A 19241-nucleotide genomic window follows, 5' to 3' on the forward strand; every position below is an offset into this window, starting at 1 on the left:
ATGTTAGAGTTATGGTCTATTTAGGATAGATAGCAATAAATCCGGATCCTAATTTAACGGAACGCACAGATGAAAAGAGTATATCCTAATATCTACATTGAGATTAGCTTAAAAATGACAATCACGACCACGAATGTATCCAGTGTAACGTACATTAATATGTGATTTTAAAACTGAGTAACTGGAAATGCCACTGTATTACATAGGCGTAAGCAGCAAAGTACGGTGGATCGGTGGGTGTTAACAGCTGCAGTCTAAATCTTCACTTAGCACAATTATATTCAAAATAGGTCTTGTTCATATCACATTATGCTCCTAAATGCTTTCAATTACAGTGTACAACTATTTTCGACTGCGGTGGTATGGGTGACTCAGGCAATATCATTGTGGAAGAACCTGAAGTTCTCCAACATTCTGCTGGATGTTTTTTTTATCGTTTTAAATTTTTAAAGGATGCTTTTAATTAACTATAAAACCGCGTAACATCAACCTGGAGAGGAAGAAAAACTAATAATGAACTGCACTCATTTGTAATACAACATGAAACTTCACCGGTCACAGAAATAGTTGATCCCATTTGTGTCTAGTTAATTGTCCTTAAATGGGGAATTCTTTAAACATACTTGGTTTAAGGAGAACTTCTGTAAAAACCCACACATGTAATGTTAGACAAATGTAAATTGTCATCCAAAATTATAACCCTTTATTGGTACAAACCACAAATGACACATACTTAGTTTAAAAATAAAGAAAGGTGTCAGGAGGGTCAACAACACAATTTGAAATAATGAAATTTCGGCCACTTGTGAAGTAAAATTTGACTAAAATGCCACTGCATTAACCTCAATCAAGAGGTTTACTATATCAAAGAAATGTCATTAGGCCATTGTGCAGTGACAGCACAGTCTTTAGGCACCTGATCTTCAGTCAGTCCCATCAGTTGTTCACTTACTGTAACTTGCGAAACTCCTAAATTGTGTAGACAATCTGACACGTTAATCCAATAAAACCGCAAGAATATCGTTCAGATTCATATATGAACCAATCTGACTTTGATCTTCTCGTCTGCACTTGGTAAGATCGGTTGGTAAAACAGGATAAATACAATGGCAAAAATGCAAAAAAAATTTTTTAAAAATTAATGTAACACTACACCCAAAGTCTATAGTCTTATAAAAAACAAAAAAAAAAAAAAAAAAACGCAGGACAGTCCAGTGACGGCGCTCAGAAAAGGGCTCCTCAAGGGCTGCTGAAGAGTGTGCAAATGGGGTCGCTGGCAACTGCAGGCCAAGCCTATCTGTACTGGTAATTCATACTGGGCTCGCCCCTCCCATAACCGCCAGGGGTGTGGCAGGGCCCAGGGTACCCCTGGTGACCTTCTCCTTGTATGCCGTAGTTTGACTGGTTACTGTAACCTGTGGAGACCCGTAAGAAGCAGAGTAAACATCTCTCTAAAGCATGTGATTATAATTCACCACCACATGCTGGATTTTACCTGGATTATTACTCACATCTGGTGTCACATTGATAATTCACAGGACGCGAGCTGCCATTACATTTAAGTGTTCTCCGAACCGCGAATCTGTTCTCACCTTCATAGCTGTAGTCTTGGTTCCCGCCACCTCCCGTCATCTGACTGGGGTAGGCAGTGCTGTAGTTGCCATAGGCCCCGCCTCCTTGATTCTGGCCGAAGTTCTTCTTGGGCTGCCCATAGCCTTGTCCAAACTGCCCGTAGGACCCGGGCCCCGGGGTGGGGGAGGCCTGGTAGCTCGGAGCTCCAACAAAGGGGGGTTTTCCCCCGAGGTGTCCAGCTGGCTTCTTTCCCAGAGGTTTTCCTGCTGTGGGCGGAGCCGTGTAGCCGCCGTCATTCTGGTAGAACGGGCCAGGACCCCCACCAGGGGGTCCGGCTGTGGGGCCCCCTGCCCCTGAGGATGAGGCCCCGTTTGCCCCACTGTTATTGTGGTAGTTATCTAGAAGGAAGGAACAAGACTGAGAGCTGATGCAGAGTTACAGGAGCCGAAGCACTAATGTTGCACTCCAGTTACCTCACTGGTCGGAACTGGGAATGATGTCACACACACACACAAGTTCCAGCACGTGAAGTCGGAAAGCCGTTCAGCAAAACCAGGGAATCGTTTCGAAAAGTAAGATTTCCTGCTTACCTGGATAACTTCTTGTATTTAATTTACCCCAGAATGACCTTTATCTTCGTTCACTTACATTTAGCCCAGACTACCTTAAATCCGACAAGTGATCTGCTTAAGCAAGAAATTCTGCTTAATGAAACGGGCCCTGGTTCAAGCCTGGTTAACTGTTAGCCATTGTTAGCAATGTCAGTGGATGATAACACATTATGCAGTATTTTGCACACAAAAACACCGTAGCAACACGTCCACAGATAGCGTTTAGACAGTACTGTGCGAACGACTGATTTAATAAGCCACAAATAAGACACAAATGCTAATATAAACAGCATAAAACTACAGCGTTAACTTCTGCTGATAAAGGGCGCAGCCATCTTGGATTCTGCGCCTGGGGTTGTGTCGATTCCTCCGAGTTCACAAGTCAGAATTCCGACTTCAGGCGTCGTTCCAGTTCAAATTTCCGACTAGGAGCTCAGAATTTACGAGTCCAAACGGAGCGCAGCATTAGTCATGAAGCAAGCTAATTACAAATAACTCCAATGTCCCACTCATGGAACACAAACCATTTATTGTAAAAGTTGCATGGACTCCTCCACAAACAGAATCTAAATAAAAATCACAGTATCATGCACAAGTAAGCAGCATCACTCATTACGATGTAGAACTGGGACCACATCAGAAGTTTCTACAGCGCTGATGTATGGCAGATATTAATGAAAGCCATTTGGTTGCTGGAAAACGTCACACAGTCTAATGTCCATTGAATCTCAGTTCGTACAAAATAATGTCCTATAACCCTCGATCTCTTATCTTCACACAGGGCCACACAACCCTTATTCTTTTATAGTTTTCCAAGTCCAGGTAAGACTGGAGGAGTGGGTTGAAGAAAGAGTAGGTATTTGGCAACAGTTTTGAATGGGGGGGGGGGGGGGGTCTTCACAGAGGTGTAGGTTGAAGCTCTGAGACAAACACAGCCTATTGATGTCCATGGCTCTTTGCAGTATTATGTTTTTGGAGACCAACTTTTAAAAGTCATCAGTTTTTGTAATCTTTAAAAAAAAGGAAAAAAAAAAAAAAATCGTCCCTTCGCAATTTGTAAAGGCTTGGCTGTTCTATGACGCAAAATCATGGTAGCCATAGTAGTCTGAGACAAAGTCACCTAAAGTGAGACAGAGCAGAGAAGAAAGAAAATATTAGGATTTGCCTTTTGCCAAAAGTAGAGGCAAGAAAAGCTAATTTTAAAAACATGTTTTTATATTTCTCTGCCCAGTCACCCTCAAGATGGTCTGTCCTCAGAACAACCTGGCGGGTAATTTTCCGATTTGGGGAAGGAGACAAAGGTAACAGATTGTGTCCTGTGGTTTAACAAAGCAGAGAAATGTAAAATGCATTTTGAGCACATCATCCCAAAAGCCGACGCGTATCAGGGACAAGTCAATGCTGAAGCCACTCATATCTGACGTCCCGAGAAATATTTATCCAAAATGTAAAGATGGTGTGGACATTTTCAAAGTTCATCGAAAATGAACAGCCAGTCTCCAGCCCTCCGAAATCACACTATATAAAAACTTGGCTATTACCAAATTCAGTCCCGTATTAATTTAAAATGCAGCTACAGAGGAACCTTGAAGCTTCCAGTCTACCTTTAAGTTAGAAGGTTGCCAGCTTTGATCAATAGATGCGAAAGAAACCGAAGTGATATTGTACAGAAATAAGCGATACTCACTGTATGCAGCGTTTGGACTGTTCCCGTATCCATAGGATCCATAACCACCTGAGAGAAATATTTTTAAGTCTTGATCCTGACGATCATTGGAAGAAGACATGCTAAAGTCGTATGTCCTACCTTGATTATAGCCTCCACCATTGTTGAATCCTCTGCCTCGTCCTCGGCCACGCCCACCTCTTCCTCGTCCTCTGGGATTGGCTCCTGGGTCCACTGGAGCTCCGCCCATCATTCCAAATCCAGGATGTTGCTGTGGGCGATGACAGTGTTACGGCCCATACAAGCAGTGATACACACAGATCCAGAGCTTCCTGGGCAAAGACTAAGGGAGACGTTACCAAGAGTTTCTTCTTCTTTGCAGCATCCGTGGTGGAACCTTCTGGAAAGAGCTGCTCCAGGGCTGCCAGAGCAGCGTAGGCCTTGGCCACCTTCTTGTTAGAGCCCGTGCCCTGGAACTTTTGCCCGTCTAGCTCCACCTGCAGGAAACAACATGCATTTATCACACTGCACTGCTTGAATTCAACTGCTATATTTATGACACACACAATAGAGAGGAATTTTGCCCGAAAACTCATGGCATCCATTCCAGAAACCCACCACTAGCCATCACACCCATGCACAAGACTTTCAGTGCAACCTTAACTGTGTAGTTGTCAGCTGGCAAAACGAAGGATCTCTGAAGGCAAAGGAACTACACAAGCGACCCAAACCCTCAGAGCCGGTGCACCTCGGTCTGGACGGCGCGAAAGGCATCGCAAGGCCTCACCTCCATGACGAACCGCTTGTCATGACTGCCCCCGCTCTCGGAAATGAGCTCATACTTCAGGCCGCGCTGCTTCTCGTTCAGCTCCATCACGGGGTTCTTGCCGTGTTTGGTCAGGATGGGGCCCTGCTGCCGCGCGCCCTGCAAGCAGAGTGAACGATCATCTCCGGCACATTCACAGCGGGTGGCGCGAATATTGAGGATGAATGTTTTCAGCGTCAGACGGTACAAATTCTACCACCATGCATCATTCCACCCAAACTGACTTAACCTTGGATGGTTATTAGCTTTGCTAATTGCCTCAGGGAAGCCTTACTTTATAAAAGTCGATCCTTACCTCAGTGGCATCTGCTACTACAGCAACCGGGGCCAGAGCAGCCGGCGCCTCTGTGGCAGTGCTGGGCGCAGTCGGGGTCTTGGTGTCCCCCTCCCCAGCCCCCTCTTCAGCTTTCACTGGCTCTGCGGTCTTTACTTCCACCCCAGTAGGCAGACCCATGTCCTGCAGAACCTGAGCAGATAGCGATGAGGCCGAAACACATTTAGTTTCAAATCTGCACCTACTTAATACACTCTACAGATACCGGCCTCCAACATACATATATTCAGCTTGAAATTCCCAACCTCTCCAACACCCTACTCCTCCATACGTAAACTTTACTCGGCGACGCCTCACCTTGACGGCCACATGCAGCTTGGCCGTGCGCTTGGACGGACCCGACGCTTCGTACGACTTCCCGTCGACCTCCACCGCCATGGTGAAGACGGGCACGTGGACGGGGCCAGTCTGTGACACCAGCTTGTACTGCAGGCCAGGCTTCAGCTGGTTCAGTCGCATCAGCGCGTTCATGGCCTGGGGGGGCTCGGCCTTCTCGTCCGGAGCTGGGGGAGGCAGAAAATGGGGGTAAAAAAAAAAAAAAAACAAAAGGTTGCATGGCATGTGCTGGTAACACTTATAGCCAGTAGACCACCAAGGCCTGCTCAGTCCCCCACATCTCACAGAAAACATCTACATACACTTCTTCTGCATCTTCTTCTTCTTCTTGGGACTCTTGTCATCATCTCCAACCTCTTCCTCGATAGGTCTTTTCACCGGAGCGACATAGGTGGTGCTGGGCGGGATTTGCACTGCAGCACAAAAACCAGCACAACTTTAATCATGAGTCCAGCCAAACTCAACTACGCATATCACACTATATATGCAGACAATACCTGTATAGTCTATTGGCGTGTCGTTCCTGGGCTTGCGTGGCATCTTGGATGGCAGCAGATCCATTCCCAGGACTTTATGGAGCTGACCAAACGCAGAAAGCCTCAAGGCATGCTGGGAACATAAAGGCAGCGATACCTTCGGATTCCTTCAGACTTCAACGGCGCACGTCTGTCGGTGCGTTTGTGTGCACAAACCTGCGCGCTCTGAGTTATGTCTTCCCGCTGTTGCCGGTCGAGATGAGAGATGGCGTCGGTCGCCTCCTTCTCGCAGGGATCCAAAATGCCAGGACCATCTAAACAACACCAGGAGAGACCGACTTGGGATTTACGGAGAACAACACCGGCACGTTGTAGGAAGTTAAGTTCCCGCCTAGCCCAGGGAACGCCGAACGCGTCAGCTTACCGGACATGAGGATTCCGGACGCCAGGCATTCCAGGACCCTACGGAGAGCCTCTCCGGCTCCCATTGGCCGGTTGCCTGTTCCAATCGCCTTCTCGCACAGCAGTTCCAGTGGCTTTTAGGAGAGCATGGGATATTCATCATTAATGAAACAGCCCTCCGACGACAATCACGCGAGTCTAACAAAAACCGAAGCATTAAACATTTAACAGATCAAGCAACGCCATTATAAATTCTTCGTAACCGTCAAGCTGTAGATGAGCACAGCACTAAACCAGAGCCCCAGAATCAGAAGCTACAGAGATGCGTAGCGGATGCAGGAGCCGAAAATACTGACCCAACCCCTAAGCGGAGCCCAGGTGGGGACTCGGGAACACAGGTCCCGCAGAATGCGGATGACAATGACGCACGACTTCAGTCCATTGGCCCGGGCCTGGGGGCACAACCAGAGGTGGGGGGGGGGGGGGGGCAGGTCTTACATCAAGGCTCTTAAAACAGGCCATCAGCAACTTTCAGATCTAGAACCTTCTGCCAAGTTTAAGGAAGATTCTGTATTCGTCCATTTCCAATAATTACCTACAAATTTAACTACTCTAAACTAGCAAACAGTGCTGACCACTTAGAGAAGGTGGACATCACCTTCCCATTTACCGTCACGCCTGCTATCTGCACCACCTGAACACAGTCTGTATCGGGGAGCCGGCAGGTTACAGGGTACAGAGCACTTTGCACTCCACAGTCACTGAACATTCTGCATTGTTAACATAGCTAAACTTTCTGAGAACGCTTGCTGGGCATTTACGTCCGGAACATTAATACAGAGAAAGGCTTTTAAATGAGAGGGGCCAGGGGGGCTTAATTCATAACGCAAGGATGTGGGCTGAGGCTCAACTGCACAGCAGAAGATTAACAGCATTTCTGCATCCTCATCGGTGTAATAAAACCCTTCATGATTAAAGCGATTGCTCTGATTGGTACAGGTTTTGTATCATAGGACATTTTAAGCCTTCCTGCAAGTGAAACAGCTTAAGAGTTAAAGGAAATACTGCAAAATTAAAATCCAGTGATCTAACAGAGCAACGCGAAGATGGATGCAAAAAAATCTGGTGGGTGGAGGGGCAAGATAAAAAATAATTAAAAAAAGAAGAAAAAAAAAAAACACAAATGGAAACCTAAACTTCACACAGCCAAATAAATACATTTGAAACATGATTAATTATTTTAATGTGTCTCCTTCACTGTATTTTTAAAATGATTCCGCATGGGGGGTGGGGGTTTAAAAAGGGGGTTAAAACAACATTTTAAGAGACACACAAACATGGGGGGGGGGGGGGAGGCGACAGGAGAGCAGCATGGGTAAATAAAACACTACTTTTTTTTTTTTTTTTTTAAGACAAAATAAGACAAGATGCAAACCTGGAACCACTTGGCGTGGCGGAGGGACGCCAAGGCTGTCAGGCATTTCTGCCTGTCCAGAGCGTCCGGCGGCGCGGTGCCTGATAGCGTTTCTATTGGCGGGTGGAATAAGAAGACAAGGTACAGTTTGACCAAGGGGGGGGTTCTGTCAGACGGGCGGGGGGGGGTGCAGGCAGCCTTCCCGAACCACAGGGCGGGGGGGGAGGACTGGGCGGGGGGGCGACTCCCCAAAAAGAAAGGATTTTAGACCCCACTTAATCTGGCTTTAGAAGAAACTCTGCCTGATCGTATTCGACCTCCAGCTCAGTCCCAGTGTGTAAGCACTGCTAAAACAATCAGCTCTGGGCCGGCACACTTCGTCTATCAAGGTTGTTTTGGTTCTTCAGCCCAGACTTTGAAAATGAAACCTGGGTGTATGTGTACATGACTGGGAAAGAGCCCCTCCCCTTGCCCCGCCCCCTTCTGGGTGAACTGCCACACCCCTTCCGAGACAGACAGCGTCCAGTTGGTCAAAGGTCCAGCGTCCCTAAAAAAATCGACAAACTAGAAGGCTTGACAGAGAGAATCAGGTTTTCAGCCACATAATAAGATGCACGAAAGGTTAAAATATATATCCCCGACACTGCAGCAAAACGAAACCGACAGCACCTCCGTTCCAAATGCGAAGCCTTTATCGGGGCACTGGGTTTAAGCTTTTATCCTCTAGAGGGAAGACTCCAAAAATGAACTGCGGCAAAATTCTGTGTTTGATGGGTGTTTTCCTGACAGCATCACTGTCAGGAAAGCTTAACCGCTGATTTGACTCCGTCTCAATATCAAGCTGCCCCAACTTTATCTAGAACAATCCCCACACTATGTGGAACAAACATCATTACCCATAATCCTCTGGGTCATAACTATAATACTACACTAACTCAGCAGTCCATTTATTATTATTATTATTATTATTATATATTTTTTTTTACTTTTGCTGCAGTGGAAACCATGCACACAGTTTCAGGATAGAAACACATGCAAGTTCCTTTTTTGGCATCTTGTGTTAAAAAAAAAAAGTCTCAGTAAGCCTTCAAGAGATCTTCAAGACATCTACTCCTCCCATCTCCAAAAAAAAGGGGGGGGACACGGGCAATGCGTTTAGCCTTCCTGCGTACTGGGCCACCAAAAAAAAAAAAATGCCAGCGTGAGTGGAGTTAGCAGAGCAGACGTGTGCAGGTCCTGTCGGGACCTGTGGCGCAAACTGCGCGTCTAACACCTGTCAGGATAGCAAGCCACACCTGACGCACTGAACCTCAGCCTAAGAAGCTCTCGCTACAAGCTGCAGGCCCGCAGGAACTGCACACTCCTGAAACAGACTCCCATAAATGTCTCAGCTGGCTATGAGCAGCAGCACTGGGTCCTACAACACAACAGTACTGTGCCACCCGGTACTGTTCACGGCCCAATAGGATTGTCTCTGGTGGCCTCAGGTCTGCCCCCTGGAGGTGGTTTCGCTGAAGGCCAGGCGTACCTCCGCCAGCCTGCCTCTCCACTTCCTCTCGCACCACCGGAGAGGTAAGGTGAACAGTGAGGCTCAGCGCCGGCTCCTTCGTGCTTTTCACCACAATGGCGGCCTCGCGGATGCACTGGATCACCTCGTACGTCTCCTCTGTGATGGCCTGTGGGTAAGGGGGGGGGTGGGGGCGAGGACATCAGCTTCCATGCCAGCCAGGCGGGAGAATTCTCAACACAGACGGGGGCCATACCTTCAACTGCACGGAGAGGTTCTCCGCGACTTTCTTGAGAAGAGAGATAGTGGGTTTATCCTTACAGAGCAGAACCAGCTCCAGGTCCAGGTCCCCTTTGAGCAGGAGACCTTTGGCCACCAAGCCCACCCTCATCACGCCCCGCAGGGATCGAGTGGCCTGCTCCAAGGGCTTCGACTCACCGCTGAAGAGGAAGGATACAGCGCTGTCACTCACTCCAGAGCGCCGTGCGTATTAAAGTTTCCGATACAACCACTCAATTTCACAGTCAGCGCGTCCTTAAAAATTCTTAAATACCAATATCTTACATCAATTGTTTACATCTCAAACATAATGCATTTTACTCAGCTATAGTGAAACGAATTAAAGAATGGCGGCAGCATCACACTGGTACTAAAACCATATGTATTCCCTGAAGTCCGACTACGACTGATATGTTAAGTGCTCATGGTAGATAAGAAGCTCTGTGGACTGATTCAGAGATTAGCTGGAAAATGTAAATGCCCACATGGTATAAGGAGTATTATAAGCAATACATTTTGATTTAGTGGGCAGCGATGACGTCACACACGTGCGATAGAGGAGCCCCTCACCTTTCCTTGTCATCCTCGGGCCCCTCAGGCACCGCACTGTTGGACTTGCCAGCTAACTTCTCCTGCTCATCCAGCCAATCGGAGACGGCCTTTAGGGCGCGCTCAGTGTGGGACACCATGTTCTGCACGGCCTCCAGCTCCTCCTGCGTGGGGTACACCGCGGCGTGCCTCGCCATCACGTGGCGGTCGTCATTCACGAAGATGCGCATGGGGCGCTGGCGGAAGGGCGGAGGCTGCCAGAGGGTGATGGATTTGAGAAGGAACCGATGGAGATGGGAGAATCCACAGAGATCAGACAGGAATTTAATGGCATGCCTGAATGCATAGCTTGTTGACATTGTACACAGTCCGCTGAACTCACACACACTTAATATAGGCATACAGTAAATATTGTACTTGCAGCTCAAGCCAACCATCAGTAATGCAACACATATAAAAAAATAAAAAATTAAAATCAAAATAAATATGGCATACCATGACTGTTCCGGCTGTCCTTGGAGGCACGCGGGTGGCAGCTGTATGACGGTGTGGCAGGGCCTCCTCGCAGTGGACACAATTGTGCAAGCAGAAAAGCTAAAGGTTTCTGAAAATAAAGACTGTCCCAACAAGCACAATGAGCTTTAAAAACACAGTAACTGACTGTGACAGATACATTAAACGCGCCACAACACCAGAGAACTAAGATTTAACTTTATAGGGATTGTAGCCTTTTAACTGTAGTATATCATATAAACGAGTCGCCTTTCAAAACATAAACACCACTTATTATTATTGTAAATGTTTGTGGTAGATCGCAGGCCATCGTACATGCAGGCGATCGGCATTTCAGATTGTTGTATTCAACAGCGCTGTTCTGCACATGGCGACAATGGCAATGCTGTAAGAAAGTGTGAAGCAAACGCACAATCTAACGATACCAGGACAAGAAAGTTTTAATTAATCATTGGCCCAACGCCCCATTGTCACAGTTGTTGGACAGCACCTACTGAGCTAACCACTGCTGCCAAATAAACTCATAAAGGGAGGAGGACCGCAAAACTGACTTCCATTAAAACACAGAAACTGACAGACCGACTGCAGAGCTACAGCATGACTACCTGGATATTTTATTAATCATCGCGTCTCACGTCAGGATCAATCCACCCTCGGAGCCCCACCGACCAAAACACAAACCGAACGGGGTCGGTCTCCAGGCCGCCATTTTACTGCCGCCGCCTCTGCGGTGCAGGTACAGCCAATACCGGCCTGCGACACCCACAGACTCGCAGCCTGCACTGTAAACTCGGCGTAACATGTGCAGCAAAGTGCAAAATAAACCGCACGCAATCGGGCGAGCGATTCCCTAAAGCGCCGCAACAAATAGGACGGGCGGCCGCCTAATGCGAATGACTGAGCCGCAACGACGCGGGTATTTTACCGTATTTGCTAAAAAAACAAAATGCTAAACACTGACGCATGCGATTCCGCGGTAAATGTCCGTTAACTAAGTGTGTATTAGTACATATCGTGATAACCACGTACGTTTGTGAACCAAAAGCCGTCGTATCCAGCAGCCCAAACAAAGAAGTTGAATAAGGAGGATGCGCCTAAGCGCTACGGGGCGGGTGCCACTGCGCAACTAGCTGTAAATCATAGCTGCCCCAACATTCAGTGCGTGGAGGCCTGGCATATTTAACGTAATTGCGATATGCATTCGCAGAGTGTTACACAAACGTTGCATTTGTCCTTACTGTTAAAGCGAAATCCGTCCCTCGGCCCCCAACCATGTAAGAAATGTACATCCGCTACTTTAACAGCACGTCATCAGTGGGCGGGAACTCTGGGCTGAGAAAACTAATCTCTCACATGATTGGTAGAACTGGGCTTTTCACCAGTTTTGTCCAATCGGACACACTGTTACAACGAGATCCCTACGGCAAAACAGACACCGGCAATTAGAAGAGGATATTTACTAGTTATGGTCCGTTATTTCCATTGCCAAAGTGGAAACATTTTTCATATATGGAAACCAATTCAGCGATCATATACTGAGGTCTGCAAGAAAAACAAAAAATCATGAGGTTCTACGGGGTGCTGTAAAGCTGTCTGGGAACTAATACAATTTTAATGGTAATATAGTAGTTAACATAATACACATTCCACCATGAATTTCTGGTTTCCATGGAAACATTTTGGCGCACTTAAGCTCTCTGAAGTGCATGAGAACTAAACTCTTACTGGAAACTTGATAGGATTGGCAGTTTATACATCCTGGAGAGAGACGACCGACAAGCGATAAGTCAAGCAGGTGGTTTTATTAATCATTCTGGCCACTGACAGCCTGAAATGACTTATTAGAGTGTATTTTGGTTTTCATTATCATAAATGCTGTTGCTGCAGGGGAGCTGAAGTCATTCTTTAAATGTGATAAAGAGGCAATGGTCATGATAACACTGTGTTGTGCCAAACTTGGCTTGAGAAACAACAATTAAATTATCTTATTTTCAGTAGCTTTATTCTTGCATTACAATTATTGTGCTTCCCAGATAATTGGGAAAAATATGCATACATAGTATTCTTAAGAAAATGTAAAAGCACTTTGTTCATATATATCAAACAGTTACAAACACTAGCTTTGTAATGTTTCAACAAAAACAAAAAACTACTCACACATACACAGCCTCCAAAAAATACATGAAGTGACAGAAAAATGTGCGTGATTGTGAGATGCAATCAGCTTTGTAGGGTCAGACACATCCCCCAAGCAGGCTAGATTTAACAGGGACTCCAGACAAATCAAATTCCCCTCTCCTAGCAGCTATGATGAAATTATACAACAGAAACTTTCTATGGCACAATAACAGAAAATATGAGAATTCAGGCTTCAAATAGATATCTACAAAGCAGACAGAAATTGAATATATTGAAGAAGAGATGGACACTGACATGAGTAACAAAAGAGAACATTACATTGGGAATGTGGCCCATTTAGAATGATACTTTCAGACAAGAAGATCAGTTGGCAGTATTTTGATACCTACACTATTTTAAAAAAGTGCCAATTTGTACTTTTGAAGGTACAATTACTTGTCACTGGGGCTGTACCCTCAAGGGTCTGCTAATTGTACCCTAACTAATCTAAATGTAAATGTAAGGTAAATGTACATTTTAGTCTAATTTAAGGTACAGTACTGGAATCTGAGGAATATTTTTGTACCATTGAGGGTACATTAATGTTGTTTGTACCATTGGGGGTACATTAATGTTGTTTGTACCATTGGGCACTGGCATGCACAGATAGAGACGAGGTGGTGCTGAAGCACTTGCCCTTTTGCCCTCAGTCCAAAAAAGTGCCCTTTTGAAAGACGTGATTTTTATTTTTTTTTTAAAGCTGCGCGATTTAAAAAGGTGTGAAAATAATGGCTTGATTTGTGCCCCTTCTTCAAAGACACCCGAACCCTGTCGCTTTTTCACTGTCACCGTGTCACGTGAACACGCTTGCAGTTCATTTGTTGTGAGGCGTGTAGCAGCGGCATGACATAGGACTACTTGGAGTAGGCATAGTAGGCTAACTATAGCGACTGGGAGGCACGGCAGACAACACGGCAGCTCTTTCCCTTCCCAACCAGTCAGGTAACCCATGAATCGAGTGAAATTATTCTGTTTGCCCTCTAAGACCAACCTGCAATTGTTTTGTTGTGAAGTAGCCTGTCAGAAACTGCACATGACAAACTTTGCCAGCTTGCCCCCTCCATCCATCCATATGGATAAACAAAAAAACGACACATTTAAAATGTAACCTAAACCATTTAGGCAACCCCACTCTCCATCAATTCCGACCTTTTTGCATACACTATTGAAAATATCACGTTATGCTATAGGCTACATGCCGTTAGGCAGAGGGCTCTTTTGAGCCCATTTTTCGTTACAAATTTTAGGATGATCTCACGGAAATCTGTGAATAAATACAAAGTTTTCAAACTGAAGTCAGTGACGGGAAGACATCACACTTTTTAGAGATGGAACTGCAGAAAAACCTAAAACCTTGACATGATTATGAATAATAGAATTATGGACGTTTCTCCGTTTTTGTGGATTAGCCTTTCCATAACTAACGTCAACTACTGTCCTACTTTGGTAAGATTGAAATTAATGTCTTTGACTGTCTTTAGTAGGTGTGATTTTTGATTTTTAGAGAATGTTTTGAAATAAAAGTCAAATTGCATTTAACCTGTGCGTTTTTTTTATTATAAAAAGAAAAGGTTTTCCACATATGCAAAAAGTGCCCTTTTTTCCCCCTGGAGCACTTGCCCCCCAAAATGTCTGTGCACGCCACTGCCATTGGGGGTACATTAATGTTATTTGTACCTTGGGGTACAAAACTATGCCTGGGCTGTGCCCTTTTTCCTGACAGTGTAGGAAGCCAGCATCCTTCAAGGATGAAGCAAATGTCTGTCCCTGTCACCCCTGCCAGAGAGGTGACCCCCCCCGTAAGCCCTGGGCTGCATGCTGCTCCCAGGTCCGCTTTAAGGAGAACTTCTCCAAACCCCGAAAGGAGCTGACCCCCCAGCGATGGGAGGTGTTCTCCCTGAGGTTTGCCGGCTGATTGGTGACCAGGCAGATCTTCCTCAGCACGGCTCGACGGAGGAGAATGTAGACCCAAGGGTCCAGGATCTGGTTCAAGGCGGCCAGGTATACGCCCTTCATCATTAGATACCGGTATTTTTCCAGGTCTTCCCCCAGCGACTGGTTGTGAGACCGTATTGCTGACATCAAGCCAAAAATCTGGGAAGTAGAGACAGAATTTACTCCCATTTTTATCAAAATTGACTTTCCACTGTCATATTTTTCTGAACCGCCACCTTTGGTATGTGTCCCATAATGGCTTTTTTAATACATTTTCTCCACATCCAGTCCTTTAAAAATCAAACAAAGTCATATATACTACATATTACTGCTGCTGATATATTCTATGGATATTCATTAATTGTCAAGAAGTATATTTTCATTCTAAAAACTTTCTTCACTTGGTAATTCTTGAAAGATACATTTCAACAGTGAAATCTTTAGGCATTTTAGTTTTTGGATGTTGATTTTTAAAAGTTTCATATTATAATTATTATATAAGTTGTAAGGAAAATAGAAGAAAATGAATCTCACTGGTGTAGAGAGAAACACACAGTTATCATGCTACATTGTTAAATAGAGCAGTTGTTAAATGAAGGCCCCATAGCTAAATATTCCTGTGGTCTTTATTACAGAAGATTTGTCAGTGTTTTATTTGACTGGCAACACTTTCCTCTGAGTATCTCATACAAAACATTTCAGAAATGTATAATCTAATTAATTAATCTAACTTATAAAGTAATTAAATATTCTGTCCAGAAGCAAAACTGAATAGCTAGTTCTGTCAGAATGCACACGTGAGACCAGAGTCACACAGTCACTGGAGTAATTGGGGTTAAGGGCCTTGCTCAAGAGCCCAGTAGTGACATCACTCTGCTGGTCATGAGATCTGAACCAGCGACCTTCCGATTATGGGCAGACAAAAAATTACACCAGCATTTGCTTGGAGATAAGGGATCAAATTACCTCCACTCCAAAGCAAAAAGCTGAAGTATGAATTGAGGCAGTAAACTATATAAACAAAATTAAATAATTTTGAAAATATGTTGCCACTTTACCTAAATGATGTGTTTTCTTGTGAAAGTTCATTAAACTCTAGAGGGAACTGGAAATTGGCAGTGACGATGATATGATAAACAGAAAGAATCACTCCTTCCTTTTTTGCTTAGAAGTCAGTATGAGTAGAGAGTGAATGGAAATTCTGAGAGTTTCTTTAGAAACCTTATCAAACAACAAGAATGTGGCAAGGTTAGTAATGCTCATACTCACCAGCAGGGGGCTCCAGCAGATGCAGGACGTGACCATTATCCCCACCAGTTGTACCACCATCTCGATGTCGTGGGACTTGGTGGAGCGGCAGCCGCAGGGTTTCCTGCGCAGCCTCGCCCACACCAGCGTGAGCCCGCTGATGGTATTGCAGACAAACGCTACAGCCAGAGACGCCAGGCCCAGTCCCGAGAAGAGCAGGACAAATGCCAGGTCCTGGGGTCCGACGTTGTTCAAGACACTGATAAAGCACCAGGTTCCTGGGTACTGGTAGGTGTAGGAACCAAGACTGAAGATGGGCATGAGAGCCATACACAGCGCTGCCAGCAAGATGCCAGACAGGCAGAGCTTAGTGCGCGTTGTGCTGACCAGCGAGGCATGCAGGAGCGGCCTCGTCACGCCCAAGCACCGCTCCACCGCCATGGAACAGCCCAGGAAGAGCGGGCAGAGGCCGAAGAAGACCATGCAGGCACCCAGGAAGCTGCACGTGGAATCCGTGGAGTCGAGGCCGGCCTCGTGCAGGTAGAGCCGCAGCACCAGGGCCCCGGCGACGACATGGCCGGCCAAATCGGTGGCCACCAGGGAGCTGGCGAGCAGCAGGAAGGTGGCTTTGGAACGCCGGTGCACCCGGTAATAGGCCTTCACCAGGATGACCAGCGCCACGACGTTGGAGAGGATGCCGAGCGTCATGTAGAGTCCCGCCACCGTGGGGCTCCTCTGAGGCAGGCCGGACCACCCCCCCGTCAGGTTGTCCCGCCGGGCGGCCAATGTGGCCAGGCCCCCCCGACTCCGGTTAGAGAGCGGCACGGGGGGCGATGGGCCCGTCATGTTTCAGTGATGCACAGCTAGTGTGGCTGGACGGTGTGGGTGAGAAACGTGGGGGAGCTGGAAGGAGGGAGGCAGAGAGTTTCAGCTGGAGACGACCAGACATCCACTGTCTGCAGCTGTTCCATATTACAGACGCTGCACAGTATTTCTTAGCTCTCCACCGCAAAGCACAATTTACTCTCCTTTTCCAACACATGTTATTAATCTCTGATAATGGTGCATTACACTTAATCTGTCTGTACCAAGACTTGGAATGTCTGCACACGATTTTTTCTTTTCCAGCAATAATATTTATAATACTAATTTCATGGCTAATTGTCATGTTTTTCACGTTTGTCTGCTGAAAAGAATGGCTGAAAAATCTGAATTTTCTAGGGGGGCATATTTGTGCATCAACACTTCATAGGGTACATTATCACAGCAGGAATATAAAATCTTGATTAAAACTTGTTACTTGTCCTGTTTGATTCCAAAGCATATCACTGCTCAACGATATTTCTACTGACTACTTCCGACAGACAAACAGAATCTCAAAAGGGTTTTATTCTCATCTGGTGAGGGTCTGTTATCAGTCTGCATTTTCCACGTTCTTCACTCTCAGAAAAAAAGGGTAAAAATTTGTACCTTTGATTGTCACTGGGGCTATACCCTTGTAATTATACATTTTAAGGTACAGAAATGGACTCCAAGGAACATTCTAAAGGTACAAACAGCATTAATGCACCATCAATTGTACAGAATTGTTCCTCAGACTCCATTTCTGTACCTTAAAAGGTACAATTACCTACAGCTATAGGGTATAATTGGCAGACCCTTGAGGGTACAGGCCCAGTGAAATGCAAAGGTACAAATTTTTACTTTTTTTACATTCATATTTAAATGTTCGTAGTTGGTATTTATGTTTAACTAATATTTAATTAATATTTATCCAATGTAAATCTCCCAAAAATCAACAAAACGTTGACATGAGACAAACATGAGACAAACAAGTTTGGTGCATGTACCCTGTGCATGTAACATTCTATGGTGACCATTAGCTTTTGATATTGCGTTTTGTTTGACAAATTCAAAATCAACCACTGACTTCATACACTGTCAGAAAAAAAATCTTTGAGGGTACAATCACTTGTCACTGGGGCTGTACCCTCAAGGGTCTGACAATTGTACCCTAGCCGTAGGTAAATGTTCCTTTTACGGTACAGAATGGACTCTGAGGAACATTTCTGTAGCATTTTTCTGACAGTGTGTGACAGGGTTCGAAAATGATAAGATTTCACAAGGTTTCTTCATGGTGTTTGCAGTGATCTTACAGGTCGGGTTGAGTCCAGTGAAACCCTGTCCTATACTCAACATGCACTCACAAAAAAAGGTGTTTAACAAATACAACAACCTAAATAAAAATTTATGGTATAAGGTAAACAGTTAGCTATAGTAATAGAGTCATCAGACACGTGATACATGTAACAGTTATTGTATTAATAGTTTCATATTTTTAAAGTAGTTATTTCAGAATATACTAAATAGCAAAAATTACATCAGTAATCAAGGCTACATGTCTTTATTATTATTATTATTATTATTATTATTATATAATTATTCTTTATGCCAAATCGAAAAGATTACCGTTTGTAGTCGAGGACGCTTGTCGAGATTGTCCATAAGTACGGAAGTCTCCATAAGCAGGATCGCTTCAAGTCTTCAGAACTTGAAAATGTCCAATTCCACTTCAATACTCAAAAGTTACCAGTGTAACGAATTAACATCCTCCAGAAATAACACGAGAGAGAAATTGTATTCTCTAATGTACGACGTCGCGACCCATAGGTGGAATGTTTTCTATTCAAAAGTGCTACACAAGAGTAGCAACATTCAAAGCATCCATAAAAATAACACGACCCAATATTTAGCCAGGTCTCATTCGCCAGTTAATCGAGGAGTCACATCTGCTCCACAGCGCCAGTATCTCCCAGATCCGCTTGGCTTCCCATTTATACCGTACGTCCCTCTGCTCGCCTCCGCAAAACAGCTGCTAACGCCTATACGTCAAGCCTGGAAGCGCTTGTTATCAAAACTTATTTCTAAGATACACCGAATAGCCTGTATACAAATTTAAAAGCAAAATAACTGAACTATTATGAACACTGAATTAAATATCTTCCTTTGGATGAAGTTTGAAAGATTTGAAAAATCCTCGCCTCACTTTTACGTTCATTTTGGTATTAGGCTATAGGCCTATTTCAAGAAATTTATTTAAAAACAGCTTTAAAAAAACGCACGCTAAAACCAAATTACATCGGCCATTGGTCTTTTTGGAGAGGACTTAAACAATGAAAATTAAACACATCATCGGATGAGTGTCCAAAAAACGTCATTTCTACTTTAAACCCGTCATAGCGGGAGGACGAGCGAATTTCTTCAAATCGATCTGATTTTCAACCTTTTCGACAGCATTCACACTTAGTCTAAATATCAGTTTGATGATTGATAAGAAGATCTGAGGGGCTTGGGACATTCTTATACCCATCCACTTAGGAAGATCATTTTTCATA

General features: G+C 44.9%; 2 protein-coding genes across 4 annotated transcripts; both read right to left on the reverse strand.

Moving 5' to 3' along the window:
* Nucleotides 1-676: 676 nt before the first annotated feature.
* ilf3b (interleukin enhancer binding factor 3b) lies at nt 677-11808 on the reverse strand. Of its 3 annotated transcripts, none has more exons than XM_023836184.2 (19): nt 11724-11808; nt 10468-10589; nt 9994-10226; nt 9401-9584; nt 9166-9313; nt 7659-7750; nt 6580-6675; nt 6246-6357; nt 6038-6135; nt 5843-5954; nt 5648-5758; nt 5307-5512; nt 4971-5141; nt 4637-4774; nt 4209-4346; nt 3991-4120; nt 3871-3918; nt 1593-1970; nt 677-1415 (listed from the first exon to the last, which is right to left on the reverse strand). In XM_023836184.2, exons 2-19 carry the CDS (start codon nt 10468-10470, stop codon nt 1294-1296), a joined length of 2520 nt encoding a protein of 839 aa, XP_023691952.2. In that variant the 5' UTR covers nt 10471-10589; nt 11724-11808; the 3' UTR covers nt 677-1293. The 3 variants fall into 3 exon arrangements, with proteins under 3 accessions (XP_023691952.2, XP_023691953.2, XP_023691954.2); XM_023836185.2 differs by lacking the exon at nt 11724-11808 and adding an exon at nt 11515-11717; XM_023836186.2 differs by lacking the exons at nt 677-1415; nt 1593-1970 and adding an exon at nt 2693-3303.
* A 477-nt stretch (nt 11809-12285) lies between these two features.
* On the reverse strand, nt 12286-18890 carry ptger1b (prostaglandin E receptor 1b (subtype EP1)). Its single transcript, XM_023836226.2, has 3 exons — nt 18316-18890; nt 15868-16749; nt 12286-14757 (listed from the first exon to the last, which is right to left on the reverse strand). Exons 2-3 carry the CDS (start codon nt 16690-16692, stop codon nt 14434-14436), a joined length of 1149 nt encoding a protein of 382 aa, XP_023691994.2. The 5' UTR covers nt 16693-16749; nt 18316-18890; the 3' UTR covers nt 12286-14433.
* Between the last annotated feature and the right edge of the window lie 351 nt (nt 18891-19241).

This window comes from Paramormyrops kingsleyae, chromosome 22, assembly GCF_048594095.1.
Source record: "Paramormyrops kingsleyae isolate MSU_618 chromosome 22, PKINGS_0.4, whole genome shotgun sequence".
Classification (NCBI taxonomy): Eukaryota; Metazoa; Chordata; class Actinopteri; order Osteoglossiformes; family Mormyridae; genus Paramormyrops; species Paramormyrops kingsleyae.